Below are 18496 nucleotides of genomic sequence, written 5' to 3'. Positions count from 1 at the left end.
AAAAAATTTGAAGGAAGGATAGGTACCACATGCACAACCTCTCCTTCCCCTTCTTTATAAAATTTAAGTATATAAATTGTATTATTTGATTAAAAACCTAAAAGGACTTGTCTTGTAGAAAAGCTCTCATTTTAAAGAGAGAATTTATAGCATTAAAGGGCAATTTTTTTTTTTATTATGAATTCAAAAAATTTTATGTTGAATAATAATCCAAAAAATTATTGAAGTATAATTTCAATTTATTTATTACTTTGTTTTTTATTTGTGCTTTGAAAAGTATTTAATTGAATTTAATAATTTAATAATTTATATTGTGTTTATTTGATGTGTAAAATATAAAAATTTATTGTATCAAATTCATATGATAATATAAAATATAAAATATATTTTTTTATTTTTAATAAATTTATTATAATTTATGCTAAAAATTTAAATCATATTAATTTTATATATTCTTTCGTATATTTTTAATTTTTGTGTTATATTTAAAATTGAGGTGTTTAGTATTCATATAAAAAATAAGAGGAAAAAAAAAAAAAACAGTTTGTCCACTCTTAATTCACCGAAAAAACCCACCCAACAAGTAAAACTCTCGTGGCCCCCAGATAGGTATTGAGTTGTCCAACTAACAACACTGAACTTCCAACTTCTCCCAACATGTAAATCTCATGATTTTTTTTTTCTTTGTTAACTTTCTCTCGAAACACAAACACTTTTTTTTTCCCCCTGATTCCATTCTCACTCCTTCCCTTTAGCTCTCTCAAAAAATGTCGAACTGCACAGTGGAGTCATGCACAGCTGAAACTCCCGATGGAGTCAACCTGAGGACAAGAGTTTTCAAACCAAAAGAAGAGATTAAAGATAACATAGTAATAGTTCTTGTCCATCCATACTCCATCTTGGGTGGTTGTCAGGCTCTTTTGAGGGGGATTTCTTCTGGGTTGGCCGGCAAAGGTTACAGGGCTGTTACTTTTGACATGAGAGGAGTTGGAAGGTCAACTGGAAGAGCTTCTCTTACAGGTTTTGCTGAAGTCAAGGATGTTGTTGCTGTCTGCAATTGGGTTTCTCAAAATCTTTCTTCTGACAAGATCTTGTTGGTGGGTTCTTCTGCAGGTATAATATAATTATTCTCTTAGGTTTTTCTTTTTTTTTTTTTTTGCAGATATCTCGATTTTGGTAGGGACAATTATTGTTGGGTTTTGGGTAGTGATTAGATTGTTTGTTTATATTTAGATCCCATTAAATAGGTATTAGATTCTTATGTGCATAATTTACTTTTAAAAAGGAAGAAAAAAATAAAGTTAACTTCTTTCTAGCATTGAAGGGAAAGTTGATTGGAGAAGTTCTATTTCTTGATTTATATGCAGATTTAAGTCTAACTTGTTGGTCAAGTGCTAATCAAGTAATTTGATTAAAATGGATATTTTTGTTTCAGGCTTATCAATGATTTCAGCGTTATTTGTTGATAAAAACTTTTACTTGCCTTTTTTTTTTTTATTAAAATCTATGGATGAATTCAGAGTCACTTGTTATCTTCTTGTTTTGCTTAGTAATGGTTCCTGATTTTATGATCAGCACTTTCTGAATTTGGAAAAATCAACGGATGTGTAGATGAGCATAGTAGATGTTAGAGGTTGGTTTACAGTTGTTTTAGGAAATGATTTGTTGGGAACTTTGATTTTTTCCTCAAATTTTGAAAAAGCATGCCTCTCCGAAGTTATTCCCATCACCATCAAAAATTAGTTTTTAAATTCATCTCCCCTTCGCTGAGTATGATGTGGATGTAAAAACAACTGTCAATGATCAAAGGCCTAGTCCCTCAGATATATTGAAGTATGAAGAGTAGTATCAGCACTAGCTTTATAAGGTAGAGGGGTGGGGGGACGGGGGCTGGATTTTTATTTTGGCTAAGCCTAAGGCAATTTGAGGAGCTCTATTTCTTATATGCTTCAATTTATTTTAAAGGTGAAGGTTACTTGAGTTTTTATTTTTGGCTAGTTCTAACCCAAATTGACGAGTTTTGTTTTCCCCACTATGCTCTGCTTTATATGTACAAGTGAACGATTGCCTAGATTCTTATTACAGGCTAAGTTGAAGGCTAATTAGTGAGTTTGTTTCCCCTCCATGCTTCAAATAGCTGAAAAATTACTTGTTTATTGGATAAGTTTGACTAATGTTTTTCCTTGAGTGGTAAATGAACAATTAGATAAGCAGTTTTTCTTCAGTAAAGACAAGTTCTGATGTGTTATGGCTTTGTGTGGTATTTGTGCTTGCTGCTGGTGCAAGTCCACTGAAAAGTATTGGTCTTAGTTATCGACTGTTTATGTTGGAGATAATTCCATTAATGATGTTGGGGGAGAAGCTTTAGGTGATAGATTCAGTTAGGGGTCATTTGGAATTGTCCTGTGCTTTATATTTTATGTTTTTGAAAATTTTGTGTTATTTTATTTTTGTTTTATTTTCAATTTATTGAATTTGAAAACATATTTGGATAAAATGTTTTTGTTTTAGAAATATGAAAACAAAAACATGTAAGATAAAATGGTTAAAGTTTTTAGACTCCATTTATTATTAATAATATAATAATATTTATTAATATATTATTTGTTAATATATTATATTAATAAATAATATAGTATATTAATAAGTAAATAAATAATATATTATTTATTAATATAATATTTATATAATAAAAATATTATTTTATTAATATAATAATTGTAACGTCATTTTAGCGGTGTAATTGTAATTTTTGTAAACAACACACATGTGGTAACAGTGCCAAATTGTTTCCATAAAACTGAAAACATCATTTTTCTGTTTTCAACAATTTCCAAAACTTTCCAAAGTATTATTTTCAGTTTTCAAAAATAGAAAACAAGAACGACCTACCAAACATGTTTTTGTTTTCAATTTTCAAAAAAACTGAAAACGAAAACAGAAAACGGAAACAAAAACTAACAACCCCTTAGTTTTTGAAAAGCAGATTTGTTTTAGAATCAGTCTGATAATCATGCCATTGAGTTTGTCTCATGCTTTTTAGATATTAGAAATGATCATTTTGATGTATCACATGGTCTTATATATATATATTTTTTGTGTGCATGAATTGCTTGGTGTATCCTGGTAAATCACTTAGCCAGAGTGTGTAGGGATCCATAAAACTGATGTGCTGAAAATAAATATGTTTTGTTTTTTTCACATTTTGTCTTGCTGGTCAGAGATAAATGGAAGCTTGTTTACGGGTCAATATTCATTTTTCATCCTTCTTATAAGGTTGATAGTCATGAAATATGTTTAGTGCTGGTTAGTGATTTCTTGAGCTGGGTCAAAAATGAAAACATTAGGTTCACAGAAGAAAGAAACTGAAAAATGTGTGTTGTGGAGCAGAAGAAATGACTCGACTGCTAAACTTGTTCTATATGCTCAACATTGGGTTTTGCAATGGGGACTAATCAAGATGTTCTAAACATGCTGTTTTTCAGTGGCTATGTTCAATTGAATATGCTGAAGGATTCATAGTTTCTCTCTATCATTCTTGAGCCATATGATCGCTATTTGTATTAAGCATGTAAAACCATTATACGTTATTGCATCACATCTTATGTCAATTGATAGGATTTATACACCAGCATGAAATTTTCAGTCTGATATTTTCCCAGTTAGCATAGTTTGGGGACTTCAAAAGTATATATAATGGCAGTTAAACTCATAATTTGTTATAGGGGCAGCAATTGCTGGTTCTGCTGTTGATCAAGTTGAGCAAGTTGTGGCCTATGTAAGTCTGGGGTACCCTTTTGGCATGATGGCCTCGATCCTTTTCGGACGACACCACAAAGCCATCCTGCAATCCCCCAAACCGAAACTCTTTGTCATGGGAACTCGGGATGGATTTACAAGCGTGAAACAGCTCAATAACAAGTTGAATTCTGCAACAGGACGCAATGAAACACATTTAATTGAAGGAGCAAGCCACTTTGAAATGGAAGGCCCTGCTTATGATGCTCAGATGGTGAATCGTATCCTTGAATTTATTTCCTCATTGTAGGACACGCAGCCAGTTCTTAGACCAGCTGCTTGATGAATTGCTTTGACATTTGCTTCCTTAAGGTCTGTTATTGTTTTGTATATACACGTGTAATTTGCAGGAAATTAGACCTTTGGTTTCCGTGCTGTCTGATCAAAGTGACCATGGGTCCTGCTGATGACAACAATCTATGAATACAGGAATTGCTAAGTTTAGCCGCAACCAAATGAATATGGAGAGAGAGGATAAAGAAAACACAAATGAAAATAAATTTTTACATGGTCAGGTATTTCACTAGCATTTAAAAAAATTTATACAAGCATTTTCATAGCTTACATTCAACTTAAAGTTACAATAGTAAGACTAAATCCGAATAGGCTGCAAACTAAAATGATTATGAACCAAGAAATGGTCACTAGCCTAGTTGGTAGAAATTCAAGGATAAAACAAGATACAAGAACACTACAGGCAGACGCTACTGGTACTACTACTGCTACTGGATATACAAAGGTGGCTAAAATCGCATGTCATTACCCACATCTTGTTGTGCATCTCTCGTCGTTTTATTGCCATCAGATCCTTCAGTCATTCGACCTTCACCCATTTCATTATACTGCCGTTTTCTCCATGCTCTTTCTTGATCCATTGATTGTCCTTGCGATAATGGATGCTCTCCATCTGCTTTGAAGCCAAACAAATAAATAAAAACTAAAACTACCCAAAACGATGTGGTTCAGACATCTATTGCAAAATAAAAATGGCAGGTGTCATTCCGATCAATACTTGAGATAACAAAATGGCATTCTTCACAAATAAAGCTATAAAACCTCTTGAACTGCTTATAGTCATATAATACCCCAAAAATTTAGGTAATGAAAACTCCCTTGGAAACATGTAATAAGCTTTTCCCCCCTTTTTTTTTTTTAACAGTATGTTTTCATCTTGCTACTGTTGAAGTTGCAGGAACCGCAGTTAAAACGGACAAGCTAAATAATGAGGCAGGCTCAAGACAGAAGCTATGCTATACATGCTGCATTCTCACAACTTTGTATCATTTCATTCATTCTTATGAGAATGATAATGAGGAAAACAATAATTAATTGGAAATTTGTATGCCTTTGCCACGGGTGAACTGAATATCCAAAAGCTACAATTAGATTATACAACAGAAGATGGTGCATCCTTATTTTAACTATTAGATAACATAATTATATGTAATTAGTTGTTACCACTTTCACCGTCAGATGCATCTTCAAGCCTTGCAATTGCATCAAGCAGGGCTTGTTCATGCTCCTGCAATGACAACGAATACCCATCATGATTGCTGCAATATCTGATATAGAACATCACAAGAAAATTATTAGACGTAATTACTTTCAACACTTTCTTTGCTTTCTCAATCTCTCTGGGATCAGAATGGCTTGCACTAAAAACTTTTTCCACCTGTTCAAAATTTCCACAATTAGTGAAGTACACACCATATTTGACAATTGCGGTATAGTAGATGATCTTTGAGTAGCAATTATACCTCCTTAATTAGAGTATCTGTATGAAGTATCTCAATATCACCCAAAACCTTTTTACCAACACCATTTTGTGCCAGAGGGAAATCTTTTTTGGACTGACCCTTTAAGCTGCCTCTACCTCTTCCTGCTACGGCAACCCCGCCACCACGAGCCATGGACTTCTTAATCCCACGGCCTGGTCCAGGGCGACCACTTCTACGGGATATTCCAGGATTATCACCTTCCCATCTAATATCTTTAGGAGATATCTACCATTATATATATAACAATCAGCGAGTGGCAAGAAAGCATAATTGAAAACATTATAATTGAAAAAATTACCGCTTCAGCATGAAATATTACAAACTTAGCACAAAGCTATGTATAATGCATGGTGATCATAGATCTATGCTTGGAATATAATACACAACTCTTAATAAGTTTGAGCGAGAATGACAATAGCAAATTGTCAAGATATGCAGACAGTTGATGAAATCGGTTGGTAATGTAACTTGAATTTAGTAATAGTTATATCAACAACTATGAAATATATTACTGCCTCACATGATCCTTGCTTGTATTAACAGATATACCAAAATACATGCAAGAGTAACTTGGAACCGCCTAAATTTATTATTCCCAGACTAACCGCACACAAATTCACAAAGTCATATTGATCATTGGCTAACTGGTAAGCTTGACAATATACTGTTAAGTCCGTAATTCTATGAGGTATAAACCAGATATATGGAAAAATATGGTTCAAGTTACAAGGATAGAAATGCATATAAATTCTGCAATGTCTGATGAATGGCATAAAAGTTCCCACGAAACATGTGCAACAAAATTAAAAGTTGATTTTGTTAAAAATTCTACATAAAATACTAACTGAAGGTAAATCAGTTAAAAAAAAAAGCAATAATACATTGCATGAAATAGCATTAAAATGATACCTCTTTGAGATTGACCCATTCCCAGGTTTCATCTGCTGTATTAATGTCATAAACCAAAGCATGCCGCCCCTATCAATATGGAAATATAGGATTATAAAGAGCTCCATTAATTAACAGCTTACTGTATAAACAACTGCAAAATATACCTCAACTGGGTTATAGTCTGTTATAACGGCCTCATAGAAATGGTTGTCTTCAGGCCACCTTGTCCAAACTTTCCTTCCAAGTAATGGAACATGTGATGCTGCTTCAGCAGGTTCATTTGTCACAAAGGCCCCTGAAGATGTATGATTAGGAGCTTGTGGTCTGCCAGGAAGACCTGCAGAAGGGTACTGCATCGACTTCATTGAGGATGCAGCAAAATAACATAAATCATCAATAAATAATGAAAATAGAATACGCATAGTCCATTCATCAAATTTTCTCATGTCTCTTGAAACGAATTAACTCACTGATTTTGACTTCTTGCTCTTTGCTGCAGAAGGACCTCGTCTCAGGGCCGATGAAGATGGTTGCATAGATGGATGCAATGCAGGAGACGGTGCACCCATAGATAATGAAGCTACAGAATGTGACGGTTTTTGCTTCTTGCGTGATGCTGATACTGTAGGACTAGGTACAGGGTCCTGAACAGGCTGACTGGTACTGAGCATTCCAGGCTGGATCCCATTTGCTGTTCTCCATTCCCTAACAGCAACAATTGATCATAGTTCCCATTAAAATGCAGAGTTGACAATAAGTCATTAGATAATTAATAAAAGCTGCCCAGCAGAGCATGGCATGATATAAACAGACCTTATCCTCCGAATGATGTCATCAGCATTAACCCTCAATAGAAGCTCCCGATGTTCCTCATCTGATACTCTCAACTCCTTTCTGAGTTCAGTAATTAAACTTTCCTTCTCCTGAGAGGGAAAACACATTTGGTTTAAATAGCTTTAAAACCTACTTGACATAATCTTTATGGGATAAATTATCGAATAAAATTTTGACAAATACCCAAGTTAAAGCATCTGATTGAGCTTTGAAGGCCCGCAAGACTGCACTGTATGCTTCCTGCTCAATGAGATGGATTTGAGTTTCCATGTCGCCATGCATCCTAGGCAAAGGAGCAGAACCTACAACTGCTGATCTTCCATTGCCCGCAGCAGCTCGACCCCCTCGTTGAAACCTATTCTGATGTGGAGGGAGGTCATCATCTGTTCCTGTAGTTTCAGATCAGAAAGATTCATTATTTGAGTTAAGTTTCTAGGATGTGGAAAATCTATCTGGTTCAGAAGTAATAATGAAATCTTTTTAACATTTCTGTACCCCTTATTACCAAAATAAATAAATAAATAAATAAATCTGATTAGATACAGAACCTTTAATAAAGTTACCATCAGTTATATTGTTTCTTCAAATCACCCATCTAAAACCTTACAGAACACTTCTAGACAATGTAGAAATTGCAACATCAAGAAAGAAAGAAAGGGGTGTGACAAAAGGGTGCTTGAACCTTTTGTGAATACAAGCAATAATTAGACTGAATAGCAAGGGTTCATGAACCCTAAATATTCACTCAAATTAACCAAGAAAAGCAACATAATGTGTGCATCAAATAACCAAGCTGAAGAAACCAAGTTTTTTCCATCTCAAAATCATCAAATTTAGGGGGGGGGGGGGGGGGGGAGAAGAAAAGACAAACTGAAACAAAACTATTTAACTCAACTCACCACTGCTATCAGAAAGCCCATATTCCATGACAGGTTCCTGAAATTTAATCTTCACTAAACTCTATGAAGACACTTTGAACCAAGACAAACACCAGAAGCTAGCTGCCAAGTTGTTGAGAAAGACGAGGTACAAATACCTGGAAAGAATAAAAATCCAATGAAGTCATAAACCTCAATTTAACCCAACTAGCTATAAACTTGCTATTCTAATTTTTTGCATTAGAAGAATGGACAACAATAAATTATCAAAATAAACCGTAGCAGAACCCAATAACCTTAAAAAAATGCCTTTAAATTAAAATATTAAGCATGGAAATTTCACTTGTAATTTATTGCTTCAAACTAGCTATGAAATCAGTAAGATCGAAACAATGCGATAGCGTTTTTGGTGTTTTACAAGTTAGATTTTGTAATTTAGGATTTTGCTTAATGAATTTGCCTTAGTTACTGCTCCTAATTATATGCATCAAAACGCCAATTATTGAGGTATTTATTGGTTGTTGCTTTTGTTACTTGCTTTTTTCTTGCATAAGCACATTTGAATACAAAAGCAAATAATATTTTGAAAAATTAAAAAATTTAACTATTTTTGAAAAAGAAAATACATGATTTTTACTTTTATATAAAACAATTATATTAGAATGGGCATTGTATTTTACTCATGTGTTAATTTTTAGCACAACTACGATTTTGCTTTTATTATTTTGCTTTCATGAGGCTGAAAGCAAATAGTAAAAAAAAAAGAAAAAAGAATTCAAACAAATTCGATAAAACAAAACCCTAATTCCTAAAAGTAAGATCTTAACTAAGAAGATAATGCGAAGATACAAATTTTCTATTCTAAATTAAGCTTCCCAATCTTTTAACCAGTCTCGCCGTCTTAAAACCAAACAAAAAAAATATATTAACAATCAACTTTAAGTCAAGTTCATCAAATAGAAACCCTAACTTCGCAAAATTAGGCTCCTAAAATTACTAAAAGAAAATCACAAAATCTAACAAGCTCACCTTGCCCGTCCAAAGCCCTCCTACTCTGAGGATCGAAATCCAATTATTTCACCGAACATTCTTCAAATTTCACCCAAAATACACTTCCAATCAGCTTCGGGAGCAATAAAATTCAACGAAACTCTTTCCAAAAACTAACTCCGAGCAGCTCCAACGATGAAAAAGAACGAAACTTTCGCCCAAAATTCTTCGAATCCCAAGAAAAATTGAATCAAATAAGCTGGGAAAAAAGTCAAATTTTGATAAACAAATTCGTTCAATTATGGAGAAAATTTCTGTTTCAAACTTTCGAATTCTGCTTGAAATTTGAGCAAAGATTGGGATTTCGAGGAATTAAGCATAGATTTGGAAATGCAAATTAGGATAAAATTAAGGTTTAAAGAGTGAATTTTGTGTGAAGAGGTTTGGTTTCGATTGCGAGAGACACAGAGTGTGTGTTTGAGAGAGGAGAGAGAATAAGGCGGACTTGAAATCTGTTTTATGGCGCTTTTTTTTGTTCATTTAATAATTAAGTTTGAGTTCCGCCCTCGACGCCCATAATGTAACGTCGTTTTGTTTAATTTGTTTGTTGTTGTAAAGACGCTGCGTCATACGTTTTGCATTGAAGCTCACGCACGGGTGTTTGAAATTTAGTTGAGTTGGTTGATTGAATTGATTTAATTTATTTGATTGGTTAATTATTAAATTAATTTTAATTTATTATAATTTAAAATTTTTTTAATATTTTATTAATTAGATTTAAAAATTAAATTAATTAAAATTTTAATTAAAAATATATGAAATAAATTATTAAAATTTTTAATTTAATGTTTTAGTATTTAGATATTTTGTTAGATTATTTTATTTAATTTGTTTTAAATAAAAATTTAAGAGTTTAAAATATAATTTAATTTTAATATATTTATTATTTGATTAATCGAAAAAATTAATCAAACCGATCAAATTTAATTTAGTCGATTAATTTTTAAAACTAACATATTTGATTTAATTAACGAAAATAAAATAATTTAATTTAATTAATTTAATTTTTGATAAATTAATTAAAAATTAATAAAATTGATCGAATAAGCACCCTAAGCTTACACCATCTTTGCCTTATTTGCGGACTTCTAAACCTTATTAAGAAGGCATTGTCGAGTCCAATGTTTGGTTCCATTTGTGAAAGAATTTATTTATTGTAAAAATAAAATTAAGGTGTTTAATTTTAAAAATTTTAGGTAGTATTTGTTTTTAAAATAAAAGTATTTTTTATTTTTTATTTTTTTAAAAATAAAAATAAAAATGAAGACGTGTTTGGTAATGAAAAATGAAACAAAAATGAAAATAAGCTCAAATATGAAAATAAAAGAAGATATTTTCAATTATAAAAATAAGAAATACTCATCATCTTATGCTTTGCAAGTTAAAAAAATTGGCTCATATTTGAACACTTTTGAAAGTTATTAATTAATAAATACATATTATGTATTTATAATTAGATATCATTAATAATAATTATTTCCATAATTATTTATTTTTCTTATTTTGTACTTTTAAAAGAATTTTGTTTTCAATTACCAAATAAATATTTTAAAAAACAAAAGATAAAAAGTAAAAATTATTTTCTACAAAATAAAATAAATAAAAATAAAAATTATTTTTTCAAACAAAACAAATTTCAGCCTTTAAACGGTCAAGTTCTCGAATTTGAACATTAAAACAAACAAGAACTATAACTTTTTCATTTCTTGATTTTATGTTCATTTCATCAATTCTTAATGAAAAAATTAATATGATATACCGTTACAAAGTTTAAGAAAAAATCTTCCCAACCATACCAATTTTATTTCATAAAGAACTAATCATGATGAATCCAATAATGATCAAAGTTTTGGCATTATGATAAAATAAATAAGTTTCATGGTACAAAATGTCCATATATCATATTTATGTCGAGCAAAATATAAACATTAAATTTTCATGAGTAATTCATGATATATCATTGTAAATAAAAAATATATTATTAGTGACCATAGATAAAATCAATAATATATAACTTGTAACACATTTATTTTAGGTATTTCATATATATTACATATAGACTAGAAATCAAGTTTAATAACGATTTGATACCATGTTCGAAATAAACAACATATATATATTTACATAAAATATAGAACATGAAGCGAAAATTTTATCGAATTAAAAAAAATTATACTTATAAGTGTATGATTGAAACCTTGAACTTGATTTATCGATTTAGAACAAAATCATATTCAACAGTTGTTTGGTTTTTACGGCCTAAATCTTACGTATTAGAAAGAAAACTCTGAGCCAAAATTAATCAACGAAATTCGCTAATTAAGAATTCTCTCTTTCAAAGTATTGTTCGTGTAATCTAAATTGGTGTTATCAATTTCAAGATGCGTATTTATTGACCAATAGGAATTATATTTTAATACCTGCCTTAATTAAACAAGTAATTTTAGTCCATTAACATTTTATTGCACAGATCACTAGTCACAAAATTCATTATGATGTATACATGGATATCCAATAGGTTTGATTTTCTATTCCGACTTTGAAAATTTTTAAAAATCTAAACAAAGTATAACCAAAATTTTCATTAAATCAATGAAATTTTTAACTTTAGTAAATTTGTATAGAGAAACCAAAATAGTTGCTAAAAAATAATAAACTTTATAGTATGTAAATATGGGTAACTAAATCAATCCTATTAGGGGTATTTAATGGTTTAAAAGGAATGATGGTTTTTTTTTCTCATTAGAGACTTTTGGTAGACAACCTGGTGTCTTTCAAACATATTAACCGACTTGATTTTTCAGGTTTACCTGACATGTTCAGTGTTACATCAGCTTGGCCATGTCATCATTATTTCCCATTAGTCCTATGTCTCTCATATATAAATATTGACATCCAGACATTATCATCCCAAGTTCCATCTTGCCTCAACCCTTTACTCTTCTTTCCATTCAACCTTTTTTATTTTGATTTCTAACTTGCGCGTCGAAATACAAATGTAGGAAACACTCTTTGCATTTGCATCTAACTACTCTTCCCTTTCATGTCTTTCTAGGGGTATCCTCACGTTGGAGCTTAGCAACAACATTTGGTATGCTAGGTAAGGGCTTTCTATTTATTAACCAGGCATAAGATAATGCCGCCAAGGAAAAAAGCTTTGAAGGAAAGAGAGACGGCCATCTTGATTGAGATAGAAACATACAATAGCCAACACTTGATCGACCTACCCCACAACAGGCTAGTTCGACCATTAAGTAGTTCTAGGCTCTAACCGAGCAAATATAAGCCCTTAAGCAAATGTTACAAACTATAACCCCACCACAGGTCTCAAAGGTACTTAACCTAGTCACCCTTCGTCGATAAGTCATGAAAAGGCAACAAAGTTATGAAAAGGTGGAAGCCTTTTCGGCTTCCAGGGAAAAAGAAAATGATATTCCAACTACTCACCACTACTTGAGTCACAACTTGACACACGTCATAGCCCAATGATTAAAACAAACAGACTTGTAAGCTCGAATGCAAGCTATGTTGAAAGAACTAAAAGCAAAAATGGTAACTTTTGAGGACAAACTCAAATTTTTGGAGACTTCACCCTTTACTAAAGAAATTGATAGATCTATTCTTCCAAAAGGTTTCAAAATGTCGACTTTAGAAACTTATGATGGTATTTTTGATCCCTTTGATCATCTAGAACTTTATAAAACTAATATGATGATGCAGAGTGCAAACGAAGCTTTAATATATAAAGGCCTTACTACTTCCCTCCAGGGCACGCTCGATCTTGGCATAGTAGCTTAAAGTTGAGGTCGATCATAATGTTTAAAGAACTTAACCACTTTTTCCTATTCCAATTTGTGAGTAGCGTAAAATGAAGAAAAAGGCATTAAGCCTGATGTTGATCCAGTCTTTGAAGGATTATGTCACATGTTTTAACGTAAAAACTCTACAAGTGAAAAACTTGGAATATATGATTGCTGTTATCACCTTAACGAATGGATACAATGATAGAGAGTACCATTTGAAGCTAACCTTGTCCTTAGAGTCACTCAAGACTTTGGTTAACATCTTACTTGTAGTTAAGAAATACATAAATACTGAAGGTACGATGAAAAATAGTCAAAGTGAAAAAAGTTCATCCTTCTTCCTTAGCGGTCGAGGTGAAAGAGCCTCATCCCCTATTTTTGGTCATAAAAAGGGTAAAAATTTTTACAATCTTCCTTTAAGAGAGAGACGACATAAGGCTAGGATCCCTAATGAAGAAAGAAACTAAATAGTACCAAATATTTCATGAGAGAGGATTCTAATGCAAATTGAAAGAATTCAAAGCTTAGATGGCTGAAACCACTAAGGGAAAATATAAAGAGGGATCCAACCAAAAAATGTACTTTTCATATAGACATAGGTCATAACATCAAAGACTGTGTCGACTTGAAAAATAAGATTAAAGCTCTAATCAAAAGAGGTTAGCTAAGGAGGTTTATAGATCGATGAAAGTAAGGGCAAAATAGGCCAGACTACAGAAGGGATCGAAGAGAACATGCAAGAGACGAAAAAGGTAAAACAAAAAAAAAAGAGAAGAGAAGTTTGAAAAGATGAGCAAAGATAAAAGAAAGTTCGAGCTACAGATAATAGATCAATTGTCAGGGTAATCAATGTGATCACTAAGGAAAGCTTCACTTTGGCCAAAAGAAAATTTGACCAAGATATGGTCATAGTTATTGGTTCTTTGATAAAAAAAGAGACTAGAGGGATAAATAGATCTCATTAAGTTTAAAAGACTTGGAAGAAATCCAATACCTTTACAATAATGCTATAGTGATCATGGTTATGGTGTAAAATTAAGCGATCAGAAGAATCTTATTTGATAATGAAAGTTCAATCGATGTCTTGTACCAGCCACTATGAAGAATATGAGAATAAGAGAAAAGTAGCTATAGCCAATCACCACGACCTTGATCAAATTTGGAAATGAACAAGCAGTAGTTAAAGAGACTATCAAACTACTAATCATTTTAGGGATAGAATCGAGGACGGTTACATCAATTATAGACTTTACAATTATAAACATCCCATTTACTTATAACATAATACTGGACTAACCTAATCAGTCTGTTATATGGATTATAGGCTTAGCACCCCATCTGAAAATAAAGTTTCCAACCCCTTATGGGATTAGAGAAGTAAGGGGAGATTAATGCATGGTATGATAATGTTATGTCACAACAATGAAATGAAGGGTTGAAAAGTTGATTGGCGTTTGATTGAGTCCAAAAAGGTTAAAAAAAAGAAGTAAGCAATAAAAACCAAAGAGAAACAGGAAAACAAGAGTAAGCACCCACTACAATAGAAAATTAACCCGATAAAAGTGTGCTTTTAAGTCACATGAATTCTTAAGCTCTATTCTAACCAAAGATACATAATAATTTTTTGTAATTTTAAATAGATGTTGAAAGTATCGAGCTCTTTGGTTGGCATAAATGTTCATGTGTTACTGGGATCGAGCTAACAAGCTAGCCAAAAAAAACTTGAAAAATTGAAATGAAATATATGCATATTTTGTTTAATTTTACATTCTGATCATTTTATCAATAATATATTAACTATTACATCGAGACCATTTCCACTGAAAGTAATCTTGACCTAACTAAATGAAAGAAATAATTGATCAAAGACCTAAGGCAAATGAGAATCAACCTAACTAAATAGAAAAAATAATTGATTAAAGACCCGAGGTAGATGATAACTAAGTTGAGCCAATAAAAGATCTTGTATCAATCTTATTTTGAAATGACACCCTTGAAAAATATATACATATTGGAATTAAATTCGAACATAAAAAGTAGTTAATCCAACTTTTGATGAACAATGCTAGCCTATTTGCTAGGATACCATCCGACATGCCTGATATTGACACCAAGGTAATGGTCCATAGGTTGTACACTAACCCAAACATAAAACTAGTTTGGTAAAAGAAGAAGACCTTCACCCTGAAAAGATAAAAGGTTATTGAAAAGGAGATCGATAAACTACTATAAGTAGGTTTCATTAAAAAGGTCTATTATCCAGAATGGATAGCCAGTGTGATCATGGTCAATAAACACAATGAAAAATGAAATATATGCATTGACTTTACTGACCTTAATAAAGCATGCCCAAAAGATAGTTTTTCTTTTCCTAGCATAGATTAACTAGTGGATGATAGTGTAAAGCATGACATCTTCAATTTTATGGACACCTACTCTGGCTATAACTAAATTAAAATATTGAAAAAAGATGAGAAAAAATGGCTTTTATCACTGATAATGGTTTTTACTACTATAAAATAATACTTTTTGGCTTGAAAAATGTAAGGGTGATCTACCAAAGACTGGTCAACAAGATCTTAAAAAATTAAATAAATTGTAATAGAAAGGTATATGTGGATGACATGATAGTAAAAAGTAAGAGCCTAGCCAAGTACTTGAAGGATCTTGAGAAGATCTTGACATCTTGAAAAAACATAAAATGAGGCTTAACCTAAGCAAATGCACTTTTAGAGTCACATCAAGTAAATTTCTTAACTATGTGATTAATAAGAGGGGGATAAAGCAAACCTAGAGAAGGTTCGAGCAATCTTAGGCATGAAAGCACCATATTGATGAAAAAAGTGCAGAGGTTAACTAAAAGAATAGTCGCCCTGAATAGATTTATGTGTAAGTCGACAAAACGATACCTGTCATTTTTTAAAATCTTCAGAAATATCTTTGATTTCATATGGACCCCTTAATGTCAAAAGCATTTGATGAACTTAAAGAGTTCATATCCTGTTCACCATCATTTTCAAATCAAGGTTCGATGATACCTTATACCTATATCTAGCCATTACTAACTAGGCCATAAGCTCGATCTTGACCTATAAAGAAGAAAAAAGGTAGAGATTGGTTTACTTTGTTAGCAAGGTACTGACAGGGTCAAAGATAAACTACACTAAGATAGAAAAATTAGCCTATGTGATTGTCATGTTAGCTAAAAAACTTAGGCCATATTTTTTAGCTCACATGATTCACATATTGACTGACCAACCATTAAGACAGGTCATATAAAAGTCAAAACAAGAAGACTAATCAAGTGAGTGATAGAGCTTAGTGAATTTAACCTACATATGCTCTTTAGATCAGTTTTAAAATCCCAAGTGCTGGTAAATTTCATTGTAGAGCTCACATCGGCTCATCTTAATAAACAGTTCGAGAAGAATAAGAAAGTTATAAGAAAAAAAAGGTTAAAACTTTTTGTTAATGGATCAACCACCAGCCACACTGGTAGAGCTAGCCTCATTTTGATCAGCCTGAAAAGCATGTAAAATTAGTATACCCTAAAATTTAGATTTAAGATATCTAACAATGAGGTCGAGTATGAAGCACTAATAACCAAATTAAGTCTAGTAATCGAGCTAAATGTTAAATATATAATCATATACAATGGCTCTTACTTAATGGTTGGTTAGATAAATAGTGAGTTCAAAGCTTAAGATAAAAGAATCTAGAGATATTTAGATAAAGCACTGGCCTTCGTTATTGGTTTCTAAAAATCAAGTTGAAAAAAAAGCCAAGGTTTGAAAACTCATTAGCAGATTCCTTATTCAAATAGGATTCAAGGATAATAACAGAAACTTGAGCCAAGTTCTAGTGGAAAAATTGAAATTGAAAAGCATCGATGAGAAACTAGTAAGATAGATCGAGGAAAAAAAAATTGGATGACTCTGATTAAGACATATTTAAATATAGGAAAACTATCAAAGGATAGGGTCCGTGCTAAAGCCTTAATAAGGAAAGCTTCTCGATACATGATGATCAATAAAAAATTTACAAAAACTCTTTCAACCTACCCTACATAAGATGTATAGATGATGAAAAAGTGAATTATGTCCTAAGGGAAATTCATGAAGAGATATGTGGGAATCACCTTAGACTTTAACTGCTTACTTACAAAGTACTTAGGCAAGGCTATTATTGGCCCACCATTAAAAGGGATGTGACTGACTTGGTGAAAAGATGTGACAAATGCCAAAGGTTCACCTGTTTACAACACCTTTCGTAAATCAAGCTCATATTTATCATTAGTCTTTGGCATTTTATACAGTGTGGATAGATGTCCTTAGACCATTCATCTTGGCCATAAGCTAGAGGAGATTTATCTTAGTAATAATAGGTTACTTCACAAAGTGGCTTGAAGCTAAAGCTCTAACTAGTACAACGAAGGTCCAGGTCGAGAAATTTATATAGAAAAATATAGTTTATAAGTTTAGCTTACCTTGATAAATAGTAATGAATAATGGTAAATAATTTAAAAAATTAATATTCAAAAAATCATATTCGAACCTTTACATTGATATAAGATTCACGTCAGTTATCTACCCTCAATCCAATAGACAAGTAAAGGCTGTAAATAAAACAATATTAGAGGCCTTGAAAAAGAGGTTAGATGAGGTGAAGAGAAAATGGGTCAATGAACTCCTTGTGGTATTGTAGGCCTTGAGGATAACCACATAAGTCCCTATAAGAGAAACCCTTTTTCTACTTAGCATTAGCAATAGAAGCCATGGTGCCTATTGAGATCAGTCTCCTAAGTTTGAGAGTTAAACTAGGGTAAGAGAAAGAAAATAAAAATGCCTTAAAGGCCGACTTAGATTTAGTTAAAGAGCAAAGAGATGTAGCAAAAAGATGGCTTATCAACAGAGAGTACCTAATTATTACAACAATAAGGTTTAACATAAAAATATTAATAAGGGTAACCTAGTAATTATGAAGATTAAAGCTTCAAGAGTTGAGGGCTGAGGTGGTAAACTAGCTTTAACCTAAGAAAGACCCTATGTGGTTAAGGAAGTGATCCATGATGTTACTTATATATTATAAAACATGAATAGTAATCCCTTACTGAAGGCATACGTAGACAATTGAAAAGTGTATTATCAATAGCTCGAACAAAATTGAGCTCATACTTGTAATTCACAAATCAATAAAGTCATAATGATTATGTTTACTTGACAATGATCATGTTTATTGCCAGTCCTAAAATAGTGTCTTTGACTTGATATGTCTGACCTAAAACTTAAAGTTAAAATATGATAATGTTTGTTTTAATATTTGGGTTTAAGCCTTAACTGACCTAATGCATTCCAACCTGAGAGTTATATCAAGATGGATTTTCAAGTTAATTTGAGATATTCTTAAACACTTAGGTGAATTTTAAGTTCACTTGAACCAAGCTAAAACTTGACTTTAGATTATT

The 18496-nt window shown here is 31.9% G+C and overlaps 1 protein-coding gene, 1 long non-coding RNA gene and 1 pseudogene across 3 annotated transcripts; 2 read left to right on the top strand and 1 right to left on the bottom strand.

The window, feature by feature from the left end:
• Window positions 1-619: 619 nt before the first annotated feature.
• LOC111302768 (uncharacterized) lies at window positions 620-4168 on the top strand. The gene is made up of 2 exons (XM_022898583.2): window positions 620-1113; window positions 3726-4168. Exons 1-2 carry the CDS (start codon window positions 768-770, stop codon window positions 4046-4048), a joined length of 669 nt encoding a protein of 222 aa, XP_022754318.1. The 5' UTR covers window positions 620-767; the 3' UTR covers window positions 4049-4168.
• An 8-nt stretch (window positions 4169-4176) lies between these two features.
• LOC149515294 (uncharacterized) lies at window positions 4177-5198 on the top strand. The gene is made up of 2 exons (XR_016327153.1): window positions 4177-4313; window positions 4991-5198. It is a non-coding gene; the product is annotated as an uncharacterized LOC149515294 (long non-coding RNA).
• On the bottom strand, window positions 4404-9718 carry LOC111302767 (protein EMSY-LIKE 3-like; annotated as a pseudogene). Its single transcript, XR_016327152.1, has 11 exons — window positions 9209-9718; window positions 8201-8337; window positions 7485-7690; window positions 7281-7390; window positions 6938-7172; window positions 6632-6826; window positions 6486-6554; window positions 5556-5801; window positions 5402-5470; window positions 5257-5320; window positions 4404-4705 (listed from the first exon to the last, which is right to left on the bottom strand). The product of XR_016327152.1 is annotated as a protein EMSY-LIKE 3-like (transcript).
• Between the last annotated feature and the right edge of the window lie 8778 nt (window positions 9719-18496).

The sequence above is a fragment of the Durio zibethinus genome, chromosome 13 (assembly GCF_047325235.1).
Source record: "Durio zibethinus cultivar Kanyao isolate XHJ-2024 chromosome 13, ASM4732523v1, whole genome shotgun sequence".
In the NCBI taxonomy this organism is placed as follows: Eukaryota; Viridiplantae; Streptophyta; class Magnoliopsida; order Malvales; family Malvaceae; genus Durio; species Durio zibethinus.
The sequence above is the reverse complement of the archived record's forward strand: the minus strand, read 5'-3'. Positions and strand labels throughout refer to the sequence as shown.

Bases quoted from the DNA above. Each gene is read 5' to 3' on its own strand.
- LOC111302768 (XM_022898583.2), top strand. From the start codon at position 768: ATGTCGAACTGCACAGTGGAGTCATGCACAGCTGAAACTCCCGATGGA. The intron at 1,114-3,725 runs GTATAATATAAT...AATTTGTTATAG, and splicing joins GTTGGTGGGTTCTTCTGCAG to GGGCAGCAATTGCTGGTTCT.